This window comes from Strix uralensis, chromosome 4, assembly GCF_047716275.1.
Source record: "Strix uralensis isolate ZFMK-TIS-50842 chromosome 4, bStrUra1, whole genome shotgun sequence".
Lineage (NCBI taxonomy): Eukaryota > Metazoa > Chordata > Aves > Strigiformes > Strigidae > Strix > Strix uralensis.
The window spans coordinates 109,335,874-109,357,236 of NC_133975.1; the positions used below are offsets into that span (position 1 = coordinate 109,335,874).

The window sequence follows — 21,363 nt, forward strand, 5'->3', positions numbered from 1 at the left end:
CCACTGAAGGAAAAAAAGAGCATATGGGTGCTGAATTTGTATTTCTGTGGTGATGCTTGAGGAAAACTGAACTCAGCTTGCTTTTGAGATGCTATATTCTTTTCGCAAGACCAATTGCTTATTAAAAAAAAATAATCCTTTTTGTTAGCTGAACAAATTTTGATTTCTTATAGTCATCTCGTCACAGTAGATGTGTCTTCCGCAAATATAGTTTACTAGTCCTGTTTATTTCGGTGTAACCGTAGTTCAATTTGTTTCATTTTTAACTTCGCATGTATTTCTGTAAGTGGGACATAGAGTAATAAAAAAGCAAGAGTCACAAGCTTCTGGTACTCTGTTGAGAGTTGAATTTTGTTGTCTCTTTTTTTTTTCCTAAGTAGAATATTTCTCTTCTATCCTCAGGTGGATTTCTGTGTTTGAACTATATAAATAATTCAGGGTAACACTCCCATGACTTCAGTCTTCATTAGGGTCTTTTTTTATTGCTGAAAACTTTGCTAATTGTTTTCCAGCTGTTCGAATAAGCCTAGGATCTCATGTGAATTTTAGTACAATATTTTGAGTGAGTTTCCCAATTAACTTCTTAAGGGAGTTATTCAAAACTCAGAATGAATCTGGGGAATATATGCCCCAAATAAGCATATCTAGTGTTTCTCCCCAGTACATTTATTGATATTACCAGTTTTTAAAAATAATTATATGCACAGACAAAGTTTTTGTGGATCTGTAAGAACTTTGTGAAAAAGAGGAATGCTTTACAGTTAGAATCTGATTACTCCAAATGTTGTCATTTCAAAATACTAATCCTTACACTTTCTTGGTGGAAAGAAAAGTACTGCATGTTTTCAAATCAGTGTCTAATATTTTTCTGGCTAGAATAAGGGTCAGCAGCGCTGGAGTTCATACACAATTTTAACTAGCTCTTGTTATGTTTACAGGTATATACACTATGTGTTTGACCTTGGAAACGGACCTAATGTTATCAAAGGCAACAGTGATCGTCCTCTTAATGACAACCAATGGCACAATGTCGTCATCACCAGAGATAACAGTAACACACACAGCCTAAAAGTGGACACTAAGGTGGTCACTCAGGTTATCAATGGTGCCAAAAATCTGGATCTTAAAGGTAAATTTTAAAAGACTGACAGTTCCCCCCTTTATTCTTGGAGACCTCAACCAGTAAATGAGAGAAAGCTTGCAGGAACCACACATTACAAGAGAGTTAAATCTGGAATTTGCTGATTTTGGCTTTCAGTTTCATTTTTCTCTTTCTCTGTTTGGCAACTTCCTATAGCAATATAGTTTGTCATATTTTGCTTTTTTAGAAAATTATTGTCTTCCTACAGTTTTTCCAAGATAGGATGCAACTACAACTGTTTCTCGGTTTTTTTTCTTTGGTTTTTCTTGGTGGGGGTGGGGTGTGGATTTTAGGTTTTGGGGTTTTCTTGTAGTAAAGGAGGCAGAAATGACTTCTTGCACAGTATCTTGCTCTGCTTTTAACCTTTTCTGAGCAGCTGTTCAGCTTGCTATATTCATGTCGGGGTGGGGAAGCTACTCTAGAAGGTATGTAATTTCTCATTCTTGTATGTTTATCCCTTTATCCTCTAGGTGATCTCTACATTGCTGGCCTAGCTCAAGGCATGTATAGCAACCTCCCGAAGCTAGTGGCCTCACGTGATGGATTTCAGGGCTGTCTAGCATCTGTAGATTTGAATGGGCGTCTGCCTGATCTAATCAATGATGCTCTGCACCGCAGTGGGCAGATTGAGCGTGGATGCGAAGGTATAATTGATTTCAGAGAAGTTCCCCTCTCAAGCACTCCCCACTTACTTCATTGCTGCCCCTGAGCATCTACTTGTCCACCTTACTGTCCATTTCATGACTTTGCTTTCATCATGATATCCTTCACTACACCTCTGTCTTCCAAATGCCGCTTCAGGATAACTAGCTTCTGTAAGCAGCTTAGCTGCTGTTCTCTTGCTTACTCCATCCCCTATGAGGTGGTACCTCCAGTAGTGGAAAGGATGGTACTGGCGTGGATTACTATTTACTAGTACTTTTCTCACAGTGATTTATTAACATTACAGTCCTCCCAAAATACTTTGAAAGAGGTTCTGAGCCTTCAATTCAGTTGTGCTTCAGAGCACCCTTTTTTTGGGATCCACAGAAGTATTTTGAAGGGGAAATGGAAGGTAGAAGGAACTGAAGGGTGAATATCAGACCTAAACAGGAGTTCCTTTTTGAGGAGGTAGGCCTGTGATGAAAGCACTGGGGGCGTTGTCTCTGCTGTCTGGAAAACCTTTCTGTCCTTCTGCTGTATTTAATAGTGTCTGTTAACCACCTTGTTCCTCATGGAGATGAGCATAGTGTAGCAGAACTTGTGGCTTTGCCCATTTGTGGTAGAGCCAAAATACCAAAAATGCACCTTTTCTGTGTTGTTGTTTACAAAGTTCAAAGGAAATAAAAATGCATTTGGGTTTTTTTGAAAATGTCTTTTCTGATTATCCCTGGTCCACTGAAAGCTTTTCTTTAATATTGGTGATTTCTGGTAATATTTCTGTTTAAAATTAGCTTAATCTGTTGGTTATATAGCCTGCCTGTTATCTCTTCAGAGGACCTCACATTACACTAACCTGTTCTGTATGTGGCTCAGGAACAGAGTCATGATGCTTTCCCAGAAGACTCTGCACCATTATTAGAGCTATGGTGTTTCCTTCTCCTGTACCCAGTGCAGTTATTTGATTTAGTGTCCTATTACTGAGGTTCGCAATGTCAGTGCTGCTCCCAAAACACATAATGTGGCACGCACTTTGTGTGCCAGTCCAGTACTAGCACAGCTGCTGCCTCAATGTGGAGATTGGTTCACTCTTAGAGATGTCAGGAATGTGAGTTCCCCTTCTCTTCTAAAGCCCTTCAAACAAGATTCAAAATTGGAGACAAACCTAAAAAAATGGGTGGAAAGTTCAATGATGGCCCTCATTCTGCCTTTAGAAGAACTTGATCTTGCAAAGAAGTGCCCATGTAATCTTCCTGAATGGTCCCTGCTCAGTACCAAGGCAACTGTTGAGGAGGAAGCCATTCTCTTTGTCAGCATATTTAGGATTAGTAAAAAACCTGAGAATCAGGTTGGCAGACCCAATTCATGAAAATGTTTCATTTGCTTTTTGAATCAGAGCAATCTCCAAGGCTTCATTTCGCATCTTGACCGCTGCCTGCTGATGCCTGTTCTTACAGTTGCCACTGAAAGTCACACCTATCTCCCCTTTCTCTAAGGAAAGAAAAACTCTAAGCATGTTCAGTCCTTATTTAAGTCTCCCTATTTTGTTTACATCTGAAGTGATCTCAGGTGCAGTCTTAACTACGTTTTTAAGGACTGAAGTCCCAATCTGTTCTTGCTGTCTCATGATGTTTAAATGTGTTTGTAATAAACAATTGCAGACTTTTCGGGTGAGTAGTTGTGCTGTGTGTTGATTTGCAGGAGATGTCCTTATTTCATCGTGAAGGGCAGTGGGACCATGTACATGATGAGAACATGCATGCTTAAAGAAATGTCATTACATCTCCATATAGGAATATTGACTTCCAAATGTGGCGTGAGAGAGATTTCTGCTAATGCTCTTGTTGCAGCTTTGCTTTCAGAAGCGGAGGAGATTACAAGGTGGCAGATGTTTTCTCTGAAACTGTCAGTTTGATCTCAGGACAGAATCAAAGGATGTGTGGAGGAAGGAAGCCTGGAGAGTAGTAGAATGTGAGATGTAGGTCAGCAGACAGCACTGTCCCACCTAAGACAGACCAATACCATGACAAATGGGTGACATCACAGAATTTCACAGAATCATCTAGGTTGGAAAGGACCTTGAAGATCATCTAGTCCAACCATTAATCTAGCACTGACAGTTCCCAACTACACCATATCCCTAAGTGCTATGTCAACACGCCTCTTAAACACCTCCAGGGATGGGGACTCCACCACCTCCCTGGGCAGCCCATTCCAACGCCTAACAACCCCTTCTGTAAAGAAATGCTTCCTAATATCTAGTCTAAACCTTCCCTGGCACAACTTGAGGCCATTACCTCTTGTGCTGTCGCTTGTTACTTGGTTAAAGAGACTCATCCCCAGCTCTCTGCAACCTCCTTTCAGGTAGTTGTAGAGGGCAATGAGGTCTCCCCTCAGCCTCCTCTTCTCTAGACTAAACCCCAGTTCCCTCATAAGACCTGTGCTCCAGACCCTTCACCAGCTTCGTTGCCCTTCTCTGGACACGCTCGAGTAATCCAATGTCCTTTTTGTAGTGAGGGGCCCAAAACTGAACACAGTAATCGAGGTGCGGCCTCACCAGTGCCGAGTACAGGGGCAAGATCACTTCCCTGTCCCTGCTGGCCACACTATTTCTGATACAAGCCAGGATGCCATTGGCCTCCTTGGCCACCTGGGCACACTGCTGGCTCCTGTTCAGCCGGCTGTCAATCAACACCCCCAGGTCCCTCTCTGACTGACATCATTGCATCCTGTTTGCATTTGTTATCTCTTTAATGCATTTCACTACTCTATTTCCTATCATCAATTAAGATTCTCAAGTTTTAATAGGAAAATAATTTTTTTATTGTCTTGGTTCTACTGCTACCTCCTTCTATTAATTTTGAGCAAGCCATTGAACTTCCTTGGCCACATTGTTCCTCTTATGTGCTCAATCATAATTCACCCTTGCTGTGCACCAAAGCACAAACCTACCACATTATACAACTAGGTGAGTTCCAGTGATGGGTAAGGCAGTGCTCCTATTAGAGCAGGAAGCACTTTTAATATAATGATAATTATGAGAAGGCTTTTTCTTTATGACCTGGAGAATCCTGAAGCATTCTTAAGCCATACATAGGAGTCATTAACTGAAATGTAGGCATCCTTCCTTGAGACTGAAAGTGGCTGGTGTTTAAAAGTGTATAGTAGTGCTAAAAAACAAAAAGGCAGTTCAAGACCTAAGGCAAGAATTATCTCTTATCTATTATTTTATCAGTTTTATTCCTATAATTCCTTTAAATTATCTATGGTGGGATTTGTTTAGGATAGCATAGCTAAGTAACCTCATTATCCTGCTTTAGGTGAAGTGTCAGAAACTTAAGGTTTCAGCTTTTGAAGTCTGCTGCTTAGTCACCAGTGTGCTAGATAAGGCTACCAGACTGACCTGTTCTGTGTTTTGATATGTCCTGTAGGACCATCCTTTTGGCAAAGAATTTTGTGGGTGATTATCTGGAAGAAGAAAACCCAGGAGTGTCTGAAATGTCAAATTGAGCCCATGGAGTTGAAGCTCCAAACCATGTACCCTTTCTTTTTTGTGTGTGGTGATCTGGTTTATTTTTATTATTGTTCTACAGTTGCTGCATTTCTGATTTTTTGGGAACAATAGGCAACTCTTCATTGATCTTGAAGGTCTGGTCAGATCTGTAGTGGTAGCTTGTGTTTTCCTGGAAGGTAGGCGGCAAAGCCAGTAATGTTCTTCCTGCCTGGTGTGTAAAATCTGTTCTGCGTTGATGTGCTACAGATAATTGTGAGAAGAATGAAGTTTCAGGATAATGACATTATACCAATGTATTTATTAATTTTCCACAGAGTATCTTTAGCTCTCATGCTAGCTGTAGCTTTCATCACCATCATTTATGTAACAAGAGAGACCTTCTCCGTACCACCACCCAAAAAAAGGGGTTGGTGAGAGGGCCTGAGAGAAAAGGTACAAAAGGTAGGGAAGTGGTTAAGACTTAAACAGTCCTTGTGTCAGCATTGCATCAGGCTACCAAACACTCTGAGGAGACAAAGTAATTTCTCAGAAAGGACTTCATGTTGGCGGCCCACTTCTACTGGAATCTTGCAGACAAGTCTGCCACCTACTTTGGGCCTTGCTCTGCTTGCCCCTGAAATAGGCACGTGGTATTCATCTGTTTGTGATGAGAGTATGAAATTTAACTATGTCTTGCAGAGCACTTTGAAGTTGTTGTTCCAGGTGATCTTCTTTCCCTCCTTTAAAGTAAACCAATTTAAACTTTAGGTTAGCTCCTCCTTGATTCTAGACTTCTTAAATCAAATGTTTTTGCTGAGCACTTCATTCCTGGCCTTACTACTAGGTGAAGGGATTGGTTTATTCAATCCACAAAAGTCAAGACTGAGTGATGCACTGCTTTTTCCTCACTGGCCCTGGAAGAAGTTAAGCAGATGTTTAATCTTTTGTGGAGTTTAAAGATGTTGCCTTAAATATTAGAGTACTTCCTGTATTTGAGGTGTTTTTTCACCTCTTCATTAATTTGCTGGATGTTCTGTGTTTTCCTTTCCTTTATCTGGACATCCTTATGCTGTTTACCGTGGGCACTAGAGCTATCTGAAATTCAGCTGCATGTTCTAAATGCTCATGTTCTCCCCATCCTGTCCGCAGCCAAACAAACTTTAACAGTGGTAGTGGTATTTCTTTTACAAGGCAGTTTTCTATGTGCTTTAGAGATGTGGCTCCTTCCTCTCTTCTTCACCTTTCCTCACCTGTTCCACTCCTCATAACAGCTTCTCACAAAGGGGAGTGATTATTATTAAACTGGCTGACACTGTTCCAGATGTTTTGGGACGTTTTTTGTCCTAATTTAATCTTCTTCCAGATCCTGCAGTAAAATCATAATTTTGTGTTACTTTCCATGAAATAGTATAGTTAACCTTTGGAATTCACTGGTGCATGAAAAGCATGAATGACACATACAGGCTCGATAATCAGAAGTGCGTTTTGCATACTAAGCAGTTTGTGGAAAAAAGAAAATTTAATCTCATGCTTAAAATCTCACAGCAGGATAATGTCAGAAAGGATTTCACCCTTCATCTGCTCAGTAGTGAAACTTCAAATCTGGAGATACTTCACTTTCTCTGTGGAATCAAAAGTTGTCGGTTGAGGAGAGGCATGTTAATTTACTCTGTGATGGCTTGACAGCTCTCCTGTTCTTTATGCTTTTGGATTCCATTGTCACAGTGCTACTGGACTTATGGAACAAATATAAGCTTTGCTCCACTTCAGCTGCAAAGATGAGGAGGAGCAGGGCAGTTAGGAAAAGTGCTTGTTTGTTACACAGAAATTACTTTGTTAGAATAAATGTTGAAGATGATGCATGGAGAAATGCATCCTCTTCCTCTTTCCACCCCTCCCCCCTTTCTTATGCATTTTGTTTAAAGAACTCTGGAGATTTTATGGCTCTATGTAGTAGAGCAGTTCCAGAAGTGGGAAGAAAAATCTGGCTAGCTCAAAAGAGAAGGTGATTACCATCTTGAGGGCTGTAAAACAATAGTAAAGATTCAAAACGTAAAACTTCCTATGAAGCACAGGAAATGGCATCTGTACGTGCCAGTTTGAATTTATTGGGTTGTAAATGTAAAAGGAGACAGTGGGAGAAAGGGAGAACTACCAATCTCTCTTCAGTATCAACTGTGATATTAGAACTTTTTAAGAACAGAAAGTTTTGAAGGGGAGTACGCACTTCTTCAATACCCATCTTTTGAGCAATGAGGTCAGTGATTTGGTGTTTTGTTGTTCCCATTGTGCTGACATTAGAAATATGTAAACTTCAGTGGCAAGGGATTTAGGTGCTGCTGCCTGTACTCCCGTCTTTGTTCTCTGCTTTTTCCATGCTGAAAGAGAAAACTTAGAATCAAGGTCTAACACATCAGAAATTTATGTGGTTTCCTTGTGAACTGGATTCCATTTAAAAAAATTAAAAATCATGTGCTTAAATGGAAGACCATCAGTGGTATCGTTTTGTTTTGCTTCTTTGTGGTCTGCAATTTTCAGAAAGTGTACTTGGATCTTTGGTCAGTCAGACTTGGTAGATTCATGATTCTCTTTTGCCATGTAGACTCTGATTTGACCACAGATGGCAAGATCATTCCCACCTAGGTGAAAGAGTGGTCTTGTACTACTGTTATTTCTGTAGATTGCTCTGATGAGATTGACAAAGATTATATGGGTCTAATGCCTGAGATGTCTCTCTGTTGATGCAAGTTTTCTTAAGGATATGTTGAATTCCATGAGCAGGCAACAGCTTGTGAGGGGGCAAGGTTTTCTGTCTCTTTACATCCAGTGTCAAATTCAGTTCTTGGGATAAACAGAGGTTGTTATCTTCCAGAGTTATCGGTCCCCTATGGTTTTCTGGCAATAAATCCACTTTGGACAAAAACCCAGGCAATGTATGCTTTTATGAGAGACAGAAGATTTAAGTTCAGATCCAGAGCTTGGATGTAGAAACAAAAGAAAAATATTCTTGACTAATGTGCTGAAAGTCAAATAGATTTTTTTACTTAAATGGATTCTAAGTATTTCTCAAATAAGACAAAAATCTCTCTTAAATTATCAGTAAATGCTGAGCGATTTAAGAATGTTATATTTTTTTATGTTAAGAATGATATTTTTTCCTTCTCTTTCTACTGTCTGTAAGTTCTGTGACCTCGTGTTTGTGTGAATGGAATGCGTTTCCTCTCTCTTGTATGTGGTTTTGTTATCTGTTGCTTGGTTGGGTTAAGGTAGCTGTGTCCCTCTGTGTCCTTGTTGCTAATGTTGTCTTTCCTGCATGTATTGATTATGCATGTTGGCTGTGATGTTTTTATTTGAAGTGATGTGACCCTGATTTATCTGCCTTTATACTAACATGTTGTTTATTGTTTTTGCCTTTTTTTTGTTTTTGTTTTTTATTTTTTGCTAACAAAGTTGAGTTGACCAAAGCTGACCTGCAAGGTAGAGAAGGTTGTTCTTCCCATTACTGGTTTGAAGTGAAAGATGCTTTTATGTAACATTTGGTGCCTTTTAATGGATGCAGTCACACCTCTGAGACAGGAACAGAATGACAAACCCCAGCCCTCTGGAGAGGATATCTGGATTGAGGAAGGACATGGCAAACAATGAAGGTGTTTTTGTTGACACTGGGGGGTTTGACTGTATCAATCTCTGAATATCCATAAAAGCCTGAGTTGATTTCCTGAAATGTCTAATAATTGTTTAGGCAAATAGGTGCTGTGTATAAAGACATAGAAGGCTCTCAGATCTTTACAAAACAAAAAGGTGACTTGGATTCTTCAGAACTGATCTTAAGGAGTTGAGACTAGGAGGTTAAAGCTAGTTTTTTAAACTTTGAAAAAATACCTCCACAGAAATAGCTTTCTGGAATTACAGTTAAAAAAATAAATCTATTAACTACAAATTCCCTTAATAGTTAGATGGCATTTTACAAGTCATAATTGATCAAGCATATGAGTGGTCATGCCTGAGCCTTTTGTACCTGCTAATTTTTCTACCTCTTAGGTCTTTTTTAGACCCTTTTACTGGATAGTCTCTTATTTTTCACAAAGCAGATAGGGCTCTTTCATGATGTTGGTCCTCATGTGAAATTCTTACTGACATTTTATTACTATTGCCCGCTAAGTAAGAAGGAATCAATCAGTGATGTTTGGGGTTGCCAAAAGGTTGAGGACTGTGTGGATGGTGTTAAAATGCTAAAACTACTCAAGTGAAAGCCATTAAAGAGGCTGAGAGTAGCTTCAGTAGAAAAGGGGGGGAAAACTGGGAGAAACCAAGGAAGAGGGCTCAAAGAAGAGAGGCCAGATAGTGATTGAGAATGTGCCACTTGAATTACTGAGAGATGATGGGATAAAGAGTGCTGACAGAAAACTGGTTTGTTGAACATTATTCTTAGGAGGCATATAATGAAGGAAGGATTAATGGTACAATTACATACAAATACCCTGGGACATAAGTGAGGAAACCTGCTTATTAGCAATTGATAGGACTTTGATGCTAGTACCAGAGAGATGTTTTCCTTGGTGATGAAAGTCTATCCTTTTAAACATGATAGTGAAAGTATACTTCCCAACTCATCTAGAGCAACTGCAATATGGAGTTCAAATTAATTTGTGCCTGAATGTTGTGGAAGTTTAAGAAAATGCTTCTCCTTTTTAATGGAAAAGGAGAGAATGGTCTTGGGTGTAAGGGAAAGTCAGAGGCATTGAACAGTGTCTCTGTTTAACAGTCCTGAAGCCACAGATGGTATCTGTTATGGTATCAGCTTAATCATCTTGAAATTTTATGTCTAAGCCACAGGTTTAGTCTGAGGTTTTGTTGTGGGAGAAAACACGTAGTGTTCTTATTTCACACTCTAAGATAGAGGCAAGACTTCCCAACATTTTACATATCATTGGAATGAAGTTTTTGTGGCTTTAATCTTGCACTTCATAAACCCCTTTTCTATTCACCGTGTTTTCCATGAAGACCTGGTAACATTGCTGACCTATTCTAATGCTGTATTCAAAATAGTCCTGTTCCATATTCCTGCTGTAGGCAGGTAGCAATTACCTTTGCTTTAGAATATAATCTGTGTTTTTAGGTAGGGTTTGGCATTCTACAGCTCAGTGGAAAAGGATGAAAATATATTTGGAGGAACCAAGGAAATTTTAATGGGTAAGCACTTTATCGCTGTAGCAGTAGTTAATAGACAGAAGCATATTAGGAGGCACCCTCTTATCAAGCAGGTAGAGATACAGACAGCCCGAGATAATTTTAGCCATTAGATGTGTATGAAACATTGAATCTGAAAGATCTGACAACCTAGAGGTAGGCAGAAGTTAGCCTGATGTATTGTGCTCTATGCATGTGGAGCATCTGCCTGTGACCAAGTTTTGTTGGCATCTCTGGCCTATTCCCAACTGTAAAAAGTTGAAGTACTCTGTCTTACAGAGGTTAGGAATTTAGAGAGTATCAGGTACTGCCTCTAGGGGATTTCTGAAGTTTATATGAATGAAAGGGGTAAAGAATGAGATTTGAAAGACTAGGAAGGATACGTGGGCTGGGACAGGGGTGAGAAGAAAAAGCATCCTGGAAGTACTCTGGGGGTGTATATAGCTTTAGGATTAAGGTGTTCTGTGCCATCTATTAAAACTGTGGCAGGGAATTTGGGACTTGGTTTAGACATCAGGAAGTATCGTGTGTCTCTGGCTGCAGCCACTGTTATTCTCTCTAGTCACTTGTGTGTCCATCGGAATTCAGAATACATGCCCAGGAGTTCCTGCTCGATTTTTGATGTGCATTGAAGTGGATGCAATGTGAAGAGGAGGTTCTGGAACAAACAGATTTGTTTGTTGTTTTGAGTTTTCCAGAGTCCTCAGAACCTAAAGACTTGTCACAGCTGTGAAGATTATTCCAGCTCAAGCTCATATTGTTACAGAGGTCTTAACCCTATAGGAATATTTGCCCTTCAGATGAAAACACCTGATAATCACATTGAAGCCTAAGGGGAAATGTTTGTCTTGAGTACCTAATGTGGCTTATTGGCTTTTCAGGAAACCAACCTTTGCTGAATAGGTTTGGCTATTTCAGAATAGGCCATGAGATCTGGTACTTTTTTACTGCTGTGATTTGCAGTGGAGAAGGCTGTTTTGCCAATTGACTGTATTTTTCTTTGTCACACACAGCCCTTTCAGTTTTTCCTTTCTGCTTTTAGTTTCTGTGTCTGCATGTCTGAATAATGTTTATTTCCTCTACTTCATTTGCATCTCCCTGTCCCTTGTTGCATCTCAGGTCCAGGCATACTCCCCTTTATGCAGTTGACTTTTTGTTGTATGATTAGGTGTTTGGTTTTGTGTGGGGTTTTTTTTTGTTTTTTGTGTTCTTCCCTCACCAGCATGTGTATGAGCACATTGCTCAAGACGTTTTAGGTTGCTTAGAGATCTCAAGACCTTTTAGGTTGCTTAGAGATCTCAAGACCTTTTAGGTTGCTTAGAGATCTCAAGACCTTTTAGGTTGCTTAGAGATCTCAAGACCTTTTAGGTTGCTTAGAGATCTCAAGACCTTTTAGGTTGCTTAGAGATCTCAAGACCTTTTAGGTTGCTTAGAGATCTCAAGACCTTTTAGGTTGCTTAGAGATCTCAAGACCTTTTAGGTTGCTTAGAGATGGAGAGTGGCAGGATGACAAAAGAGAGGAAGATAGGTACATGCCAGGTTTCATGGAGGGGAGAGAGACCCCACCATGTTGTAGATCCATCCTCTGTTTCTTGCCATTGCTGCTGATTCCCGTCTCATGTCACCTTGAGGTAAATGTGCTTTCCGTGGGAAACTTGCATATTTGTTAGTTTAACTAGTCCTAGTCCCTGAAATTTTTAAGCCAGCCACGTATTTGGAACAGAAGGACTCAGCGTCATAACTGACGTCAGGTGAATGAAGAGTTCAGGTTCTGTTGAGGCAGTGGAATAAACATCTGTATTTTTAGAGGACTGCAGAATGCTGGCTTTTGAGTTATATCTGACAATGGGTCGCTTTAAATATGGAACCTGCTAGATGTCTAACCATATTTAGGTGATGATGAGTCCTTAACAAAATCTGAAAATGAGAGAGATTGAAGATCTGGCATTGCAGTCCTTGAAAATACTTTTTATTTTTTTGGTTGTAGTTTGCTCACTTAAAGTTACTCTGTGATATTCTTGCTTTCTATCACCTGTGACTCAAAATACAGATTCTAACTTTGAATCATGCACTGAATCTTGAGTATACTTTAATTTCTTACGTTTGTGCGAAGTAAGTGTCAACAAGCCACCATTGGTATTTGACAGTTATAGCATATGAGATACGGTCCATCCAGTGAAGTGATGGTTCCATGAGATTCAGTCTCAATTTTGATCACTTTTTACTCTGAGAAAAAAAAAAAAAAAATTCCAGATTATTCTAAAATTGGAAAACTTAGCTGGATTAACTTCATTTCCTCCTTAACCTTCACTGAGTGAGTCCTGGAACAGTTTTATATTCTGCCTAGTGCATGTGGTTTCCAAGACCTGATGCCTCTCTAACCTGTACTGTGCCTGCATGTTGAATTAAAAAAAGGCAGACTATTCATGGTTATGAAAGAGGAGTGTTGACAGAAGTAGATTGTAGATTTATCATAGGTATAAATTGCCTACCATAGTTTCTGACTGGTAGGGGTAGAGATATTTCAGTGCTTGATGGCATTTGCAATTTAGGAACTGTAGGACAAAAGAATCAACTTATTCTGCTAAGACAGTTAAAATGTCTTGTGTGTCTCTTCCTAACCTCTTTGAAGGTACAAGGGAAAAAGATGGGAGCATTTAAGGAGATGGAGAGTGAAAATGCACCACGGTGCCATTGAACCATGCCTGTTGCAGATCTTCATCTTCCTGAGAAAATAATGTTAACACAGCTGGTAGATTCCTTTCAGTAAGGGTGAATTTTCGATATGTGAAGAAAGGTGTTATGTGCAAGACCAAGAATGGTTTGCTTAGCTTAATGCTTATTGCTAGTTATGATCAAGGCATGAGGCAGTTATGTTAAAATCCTACAGCTGTTGTATAAAGAAACTGATTCTTCATGTAACTCGGAAGAATGATAAACACAATACTGTCTTTTATTCCTAAAGTTCCTTTCTCTGCAAAGAGCTTTCAAATGACGCAGTGGGAATGACTTCTCTTGCCAGTGAAATGCACCCACCTGTGGGATGAAACATTGCAGTTTTAGCAATGTGCAACAGTAGAACTCAATTTTGTTAGTTTCCAAGCAAAGAGAAACCTACCATACAGATGAAATTGCAGGAAAGAGTTAGGAAGACAAAATAGTTTTCCCAAGCAGGATATGGATAAGAGATCTGGCTACTTGTGCTCTTCTAAGGTGATTTTCTTCAAATACTTAATGGCTAAACTACTAAACAAATCATACATCTAACTAGGTAACTTGGAAGAAAAGTGTAATATGGGACTCCTTTCCAGGGAGGAAGACCCAACAAGATCTCAGACCCTGCAAGTCCTCAGATACTGAGCTCTTCCAGTAAAAATCAGAGATACAGAAATAAAGATCAAATGGACATTGTTGATGAATTTGCTTTGCCATCTCATATTCCTAAGGAGCCTCCTCTGTTAGTAGGCTTAGTCTGGACAGGAGGAGACAGAGCAAGTCACGCTTCTGCTAGCAGGGATGCTTTTCTGCACTGGAGACTTCTCCACTTTTATGCTGTATCTACTGCCCACTCAGTCCCCTTTCCAGTGTTCATGTGTCATGAAGAAGACAATGCACCAAGCCCAGCTACAAACAGACAACAAAAACCAAGGCCTTTGAACAAAAATGCACTCAATGGAAATAGCGAGTGTTGCTAGGGTGTTGGAAATTTCAGGAGAAAATTTAAAGTTAGCATGCATATTTTATTAATTAAAAATATAGTGTGATTTATCAAACGTATCTCTGATTATTATGTGAAGACTAGTTCTAAAACTTTGCTTTTAAATGTTTTGACTGCTGTGTTGTCAAAGCAATGAGATTAAAAATAGACCTGAACCCTGATGGCATGGATAATTTAGAACCAATTCTACTGCTGTATATATATAAATTGTTTGTTGTCTTCTCTTTTCTTATTTGTTAGCACTAAAGGGCATGTGTGTGGTAACACAATCTTCATGTTTTATAAGCCTTCCTGTGCTTCTGTTGCTTTGCTCCCTAATCCAAAATCCTAATCCCCTGTGACATCCCTGTTAGCTGCTCTGAAGAAAATTCTGTTGCCACAGATGGAGGATTATGACATCAGGCAAGGACTATAAGCAGCGGGAATAGATGAACTCTGAGACAAAGATCCTTTTACCATGCAAATGGCCCATAGTACTAATGCAAAGTGTAATACCCAGCTTCTATGCTCTGCCATCACAACTGACTAAAGACAGTAGATCAGGCTTTGAGCTTCCTCGTGGTATTTTCAGGCTTTCAAAATTTCTCATCATTGGGGTTTTTTTTCTTTCTTTTTTTTTTTTTTTTCTCCTTTGGCTGCTTTGAAAATACTGTTTCTGTCTTCACAGTTGGTTTCTGTAAAATACAATTCAGAAACCACACTACTAGTCATGAATTCAAGTCTTTTGGCTCTCTGGAGTCTCTCACCATGAGCACCTCAAGCCACAGGTTCTAGACCTCTTGCAGTCTTACTCCTTGAGTAGAGTACTGGTCCTTTCTCTTGTGACACCTAGGCAAAGGATATTCCTATTAAATGACGCTTCTTGTCAAGTCCAGTTATTGATTAAGGTGTTTTCAGAAGAGTGTAGGGAGAGAGGAGAAATGCTGTCATTGAAAATGATGTTTGGTTTTGCTTCTTTTTAATAGTGTTTACAGTTGATGCTGAAGCAAGTTTGCATAGAACAACTGCTTTCTGTTTTTATTTCTTAAATATTTGTATAAACTTGCATGTTTATATCTCTAGGAGTTCTGGCATTTATATTTAGGGTTAAAGGTTAGATAATGGGGTAGTAAGGTACAGGAGAGGTATCAGTTTCTTATTCCTTGTCCTCAGATAACTCAGACATTTTAGGCAAAATGACCACTACTAATCTATTGCAGATTGTTAAATGCCATCCCTTCTTTTGCTGGGCCAGAGTAAGTCTGAAGCAAGTGTCAGACCTCAACCTGATGCATGTGTATCTATATAGTTGTATCCATGTCTTCTGTAAGTATAAAGGCAGGAGGGAGATGCTTACATACATGTGCCTGTGATCTGTGAACTTCACACTGTGCCAGTGAGACCACTGGGATTCATACAGCTGCAAATGGGAGTCAGGTGGGAAGGAAGAGGAGGTGGAGGGGAGGAGAAAAGTGTTGAAAAATGCTGCTCAACTTTAAGTACGGTAACACGTAGTTTGCTTGCTGTGGTTGCTGTTGATCCCTGTTTTCAATAGGTGAATTTTCTTTTAGGGTTCTTCTTGTCTGCTTTTGTTATCTACACTTATGCTTCTACCTAGAGGTTTTGGGTTTTTAGTTTTGTTTTTTTTTTAACAGTATAACAGATCGTGGAAAAACTCAGGTCTGTGTTAATGTTCAGTTAAACTCTCTGCCTACTGATAGTCATGCGTCCCTTCTCATTGCATGTAAAGATGTAAAGATGTATCCATGTAAAGAAACATGGATAGCTAAAAAGCTACTGAAATTCACCCATTCTGTTTTTGCAGTGGGGAAAGATGATCTGGTGGGAAGAGCAGGAACTCTGCACTAAAGCTATAAGGGTCCATTCCTGGTTCGGCCTTTGAATTGTTGGAGGAACATCACATGACATGGGGCTTCCAGTTAGATGTGGGTTCTACAAAGGCTTGTAAATGTGGAAGTGCCCAGATGCACGATCTGAATATCAAAGATGCTGTGTAACTGTGGAATTCAGTGAAATCACTGTGGCTGGTGTCAGATGGAGATTGAGGGGTTTCATTTTGGGTTTAAAATATCTGAAAATGCTGTCTCTGCTTTGGTGTGTCCTATCTCATCTATGAAGTACAGACGGTGGTGCTGATGTGGTGAAGAAGTAAGGATGAAGACTAGGATAAGCCTCATGGAATTGCTGTTGCTAACAAAGACTGTAACAGAAGATCCTGGGATGGGTAGAACAGTTGTTGCTTTATCCTTATGCTGTTGTCCTAGACTCAAGTGGTTAACAAACTGATCTCAGGCAGCCTAGCCCGTTGATCCTCTACTCTATTATTCAATCTGTTTCTTTTGTCTCTTCTTCTTTTCTAACAACTGCAGGATATAGAATAGTAGGTACGTTTTATTTGAAGTACTGCACAATAGGAGCAGTGCCTTTGTCTAGAATGCTGAAGATAAAATACTTTTCCAGGAAGTAACTTCTAAACTTATGTTCTTAAAATCTATGGCTTGCAGCTTCATGTCTGCTCTCAGGTGTTTCAGAATCCAACTGCCTCCTTGTGGATGACATACTAGCTGTCATTGAGTCCATCTAATCTAAGATCACTTTTTCACCTGTTGCTTGGGTTGTGTCTTTGAAAGGTTTAGCTGAGTAGGTTTGCAACTGTTAGCTCCAAATCACAGAACAATGAAAGGCTCTTCTGTTAGTAGTAGCTGCTTCTTTCTTTGCTTCCTCCAAAGGCAGTGAAGACCAGTCCAGAATAGAGAAGTATCATGGACTAATGTCATGTCCTTCTGAGGACTTTCACGTGTTTCCATAGGAACCTATGTAATGCGACTGATCAGAGTCTTTGTGTAGTTTTTGGTTGTTGGTTTTTTTTTTTTTTTCTTTCCCCTTAAACCTGTAAAGCAAAGCTGTAACCATCTGAGGCTTCAAAGCTTCAGTTTGAATCCACATATCAGGGCTCTTTGGGTAGGATGAGACTTTGTTCATGGGACCATTTCTACAAGGGGATCCAACTTCCAGGAAAGCATGACAATGTGGCAGTTTTTGTTATCCTTGGATCACACCATATTTTACAGTAAATTTCTTTGAGCAAGCTCTGAACACATGAGTTGGGCCTGCCTAAGAGAGAATATGTTGCTATTCTCTCTTCCTCCTTGCTCTGTGTTAGTTTGCTGTTTTGTTGTGGAGTGTACAGTTGTCTTTGTGTTCTTTTTACCTGAGTTTCTTGCATGTCCAAGAATAGAAAGTTGTTTGGTTAGTGCTTTTTCTCTTCAGCATGAGGATCCTAATAGTAATGGTAATGATGTATTAGAGCTTTTTTGGTCCTAAAATGATTCTCTCAGCTTTGTTTCATCCTTTTCTTGACATCCCTTTTCCAGGACCGAGCACTACCTGCCAGGAAGATTCCTGCGCGAATCAGGGCATCTGTAATCAGCAATGGGAAGGCTTCACCTGTGATTGCTCCATGACTTCATATTCTGGGAGCCAGTGTAATGACCGTAAGTAGGCTTTTCCATTGGGTTGGTGAGCTGTGAATTTTGACAGATGGGAGCACAGAGAACACATGATTAGGTTTACTTTCAATTGAAATACAACTTTCCCAGTGTCAAAGCCAAACTTGGTTTCCTGGAAAGTTTCTTTGAAGGATACAGCAAGTTATATTTTTTCCTTGTTAAAATGAAAATATGCAATTTGGTTTGTGTTGGGTTTTTTTTCCTTCCTTTTAAAAGAAGGGAAAAAAAAAAAAAAACAACAGATCAATGATGGTAATTGATGTTAATGGAATTCCTGGTTTAGAAAAAGCAGGAATGAATTGTGTGTATTGTGTGTAATATTTATATAGGTACAAAATGCCTAAGTTTTGTGTACTGAATTATACTTTGAGGTTTTCATTCAAACCTTGGTGACAAAGACATGGAATCCATGTAAAACTGCTGAACAGTGTTCTTGATTGTCTTCTACTGAATTACTACTAGCTGTATGCTAATATGAAAATTTGGGTAATGTTTGCTAGAATGTTCATTTAAAACCAGGTGCTCAATTAAACATACAGCATCAGTATTGTGCTTCTTGGCATATTGACTTGCTTCATCTCAAAAGATTGGATGTTCTTCTTAGCTAATTACTGTTAAGATCTCTGATAAACTAATTGACCTAAACCCTGAAGTCTTTCTTTAGGGGGCAGATAATCAGCTTTCGGACATCCCCTGTGCTCATCCTGATGTGGTCTTTGCTCCTGCCTGGAGGGAGCAGATCAATTCAGCTCTACTCTCTCCCCACTTCTATTATTTAAGGCAATAGTTAGTTCCCTTTTCCCTCCCTGCTCTGAGGCAGGGAACAAAGGAGCATGCTATGAGTGCTGTAGTAAGCATAACAGAAGGTTTCATTAATTTGGTTCATTGTGTGTGTAAATTTTAAGACCAGAAAAGGCTTACAGTCCACCCTGAGCACCTGCATCTCATAAGCTGCTGATTTTCATTGAGGGTGTCTGTGGTAGACATTAATCATGGTACCAGCAAGGTCCACGCAATATTGGTGCCACAGTACTGCTGTATTTGCAACCCTTCCCCTAGAAGTTTGAGATGTGGCTGAATTGATGGTAAATATGACAAGCTGTTTAACATGTGGTGACAGTTTGTTTCTGCTGAAGGCCAAAAAGCCTGTTTTTCCAAGTCATTTGTAAAATATGTGGTGTTATCTGCATTGGTCTCCCCTTTCTCCCAGCATAGTTCTCCCAAACAGAGTTCGGAAAGGTCTGTCAGCATTTGTACTTTGACAGGGGCTGTATAAGAAGGATACTACAGACTCAGATTTATAGGCTGTAATGCCACATTTGGTTTTGGGTTGTTTTAGAATCCAGAATGACTCCTTTGGGTCCAGAAGAAACACTTCATATTAGAGCCACAAGATTTGGCTCCGATTTTCTGCATTTTTGTTCTGGTTTGCTTTTGTCAATTGGATACCCAGTTTCCCATTCTTGCACTATTTGTTTAGTCTTTCAGTTTAGACTTCCTAAGCATAGCACATTATAAACCTGTTGTGTAAAAGAAATGCTACTTTGAATCCTGTTGGGTTGCATTTAAGTACATGTCCAGGAAATCTCTCAACAGATTATTGATACTGTCGGTTTTGTTTCTACTGTGCTGGGCTTTGCAGCTCCAGAATGTCACAGTGCCCTTGTTATGCTGTTGCTAATGATTTAGAGCAGGCTTTGAAGTGCCAGGAAGCTAGGTTACTGTGTCTGTAATTGGGGATTCCTTGCTGCTTTTTGGAGCTGGCAGCTGGAAACCGTGCAGAGCAGAGACAGGGGTTTGATATGAGTGGGGGTTGTGTGGGCAGTGTAGCACCAGCCACCCAGTGTCAGGCCTGTCTGGTGATTTAGAAATGCTCACAGAGGATGTGGGTTTCAAAATGGTCTGGAAAGGTAAGTCATGTGGATTCTTCCTGGAACACAAGAAGACTTCAGCCAGGATCTTCAAAAAGTACGTATAACATCTTTTTGTGGGTTTTTTTTTTTTTTTTTAGTCTTTGCCATGTATCAGGACGTTGAAAAGACAGTTGTACTCCTGGTTGCCTGATGAAGATACGAAGTGTTGTGGAGAGGGAGAAGGCTTCCTTCCTGTTCCTATCTGTTAGATATGTTTGCTATTATACCTGAGTCTAATGGAAGTACAGGCACTTGTATGTTAATTGAATTAAATGTTCTTTAGACTGGATTTTAGTACAAGTAATGACAGGTGAAGTTAACTTCTGTGTAACCTGAAGCCTTGCTATTATTTAGAAATGCATCAGGCTCTTTGGTAGAACTTTTTTTTTTTTGCAACAGGAGTCTAATTCTATTAATTTAGTAGATGGCTATTTTTATTTCTATTTTATGAGCAAATTGTGGTCTTTCACTGATGTAAATATGGAATATTGAAGTCAATAGAAGAGGTCTACATTTACGCAATAGAAATGGTAACAAATGAATATATTTTGTCTTTCCATTTCTGTTAATCAACTCAAGCATCCACACTGGAAAATTTGCATTTCCATGTGTTTGATGCAGAATATTTCAGTGCCTCTAAGTTAGGTAAATGGCATGTCTGGTGTTCTCTTCAGTTATACTTGATGCTCTTTTTAAATCATCCTCAATTAACTATTGGTGTGATTGGTTATTTGCTAGTGTAAACTTTGCAAAGTCATTTAGTGTTATTGATACTCAAGCTTGGTGTGACAATATGTTTTTGCTTTTTCTTTTTTGTCCCAGGACTGGGTCATTAATCTTCACAATTCAGATGCAACTGGCTTATAACTGTTGTTTCTGAAAGGTGAAGAAGCACAGGTGGCAGAGATGCATGTTGTACATCTAGAGATATGTTTGTACATTCACTAGTGTTGCTTAACAAGGTAAGGATTTAAATTCCTAGTGGAAATGATGATACAACCTTAATTTTTAGCTGCTGTTGTGTAGCTTTTTTTTAGATGTTCTTCACACTGTGGGAATCAAGTTTCCTCAGAATAAGAAATTAATGGAAGCTATGGGGGCAGAAGCTCAGTCTTAATATGCTTCATTTCTTGTACCAATGTTAAAAACCAAAACCAAAAACACCACAGACCCCCCCCCGCCCTCAAATTTATTTGAGAATGTTATACAAAAGTGATTTTGAAGGTCTGCCCTGCATCTTAGCCAGTACTAACACCATAAAGAGAGGTAGGAATAGAAGTAATGGTATATTTGGGATATGCTGGTTTCATTGTCCTTGCCATTTAAGATCTGTTCATTTTTTGAGGTGTTTCTTCATTCTTCGATCTTTAGAGATGTTTTAATCAGTCCAGCATCACATTCAATAAATCTGGGCTTTCAACATATTTTCAGAATATGTTTGTTACTCTTAAGATGTAAGAAATCAGCATTCATATCCTGCAATTGATACTTAGGAATATTAAACAACCTTGGCGTGCCAAACTGTTGCTTAAATTGTTCAAATCTATAACTTTGAGCAGATAAGGTATCAGAATTAGAAGTTAACCCACAATGTTAATGACGTGTGTTGCATCTGAGGTGAACTCCATCTTGTTACTGTTCTTCACCATGATGCGAGATGAGAACATGGTGGTTAGAGACTCCAAGTTACCCAAGATGTGGCATTGATTTAAACTTCTGTCCTATGAAGAGCTTTACAGATTCTTTAACTTATGTTCTTG

At 39.4% G+C, this 21,363-nt stretch overlaps 1 protein-coding gene across 1 annotated transcript in view; it reads left to right on the forward strand.

Moving 5' to 3' along the window:
* Positions 1-21,363, forward strand: part of NRXN3 (neurexin 3) — a 1,036,119-nt gene that overhangs the window by 465,913 nt on the left and 548,843 nt on the right. The window contains exons 14-16 of the mRNA XM_074868521.1: positions 939-1,129; positions 1,612-1,785; positions 17,556-17,675. Of these exons, the coding sequence (XP_074724622.1) occupies positions 939-1,129; positions 1,612-1,785; positions 17,556-17,675 (485 nt within the window). The remainder of the gene's footprint in view (positions 1-938; positions 1,130-1,611; positions 1,786-17,555; positions 17,676-21,363) is intronic.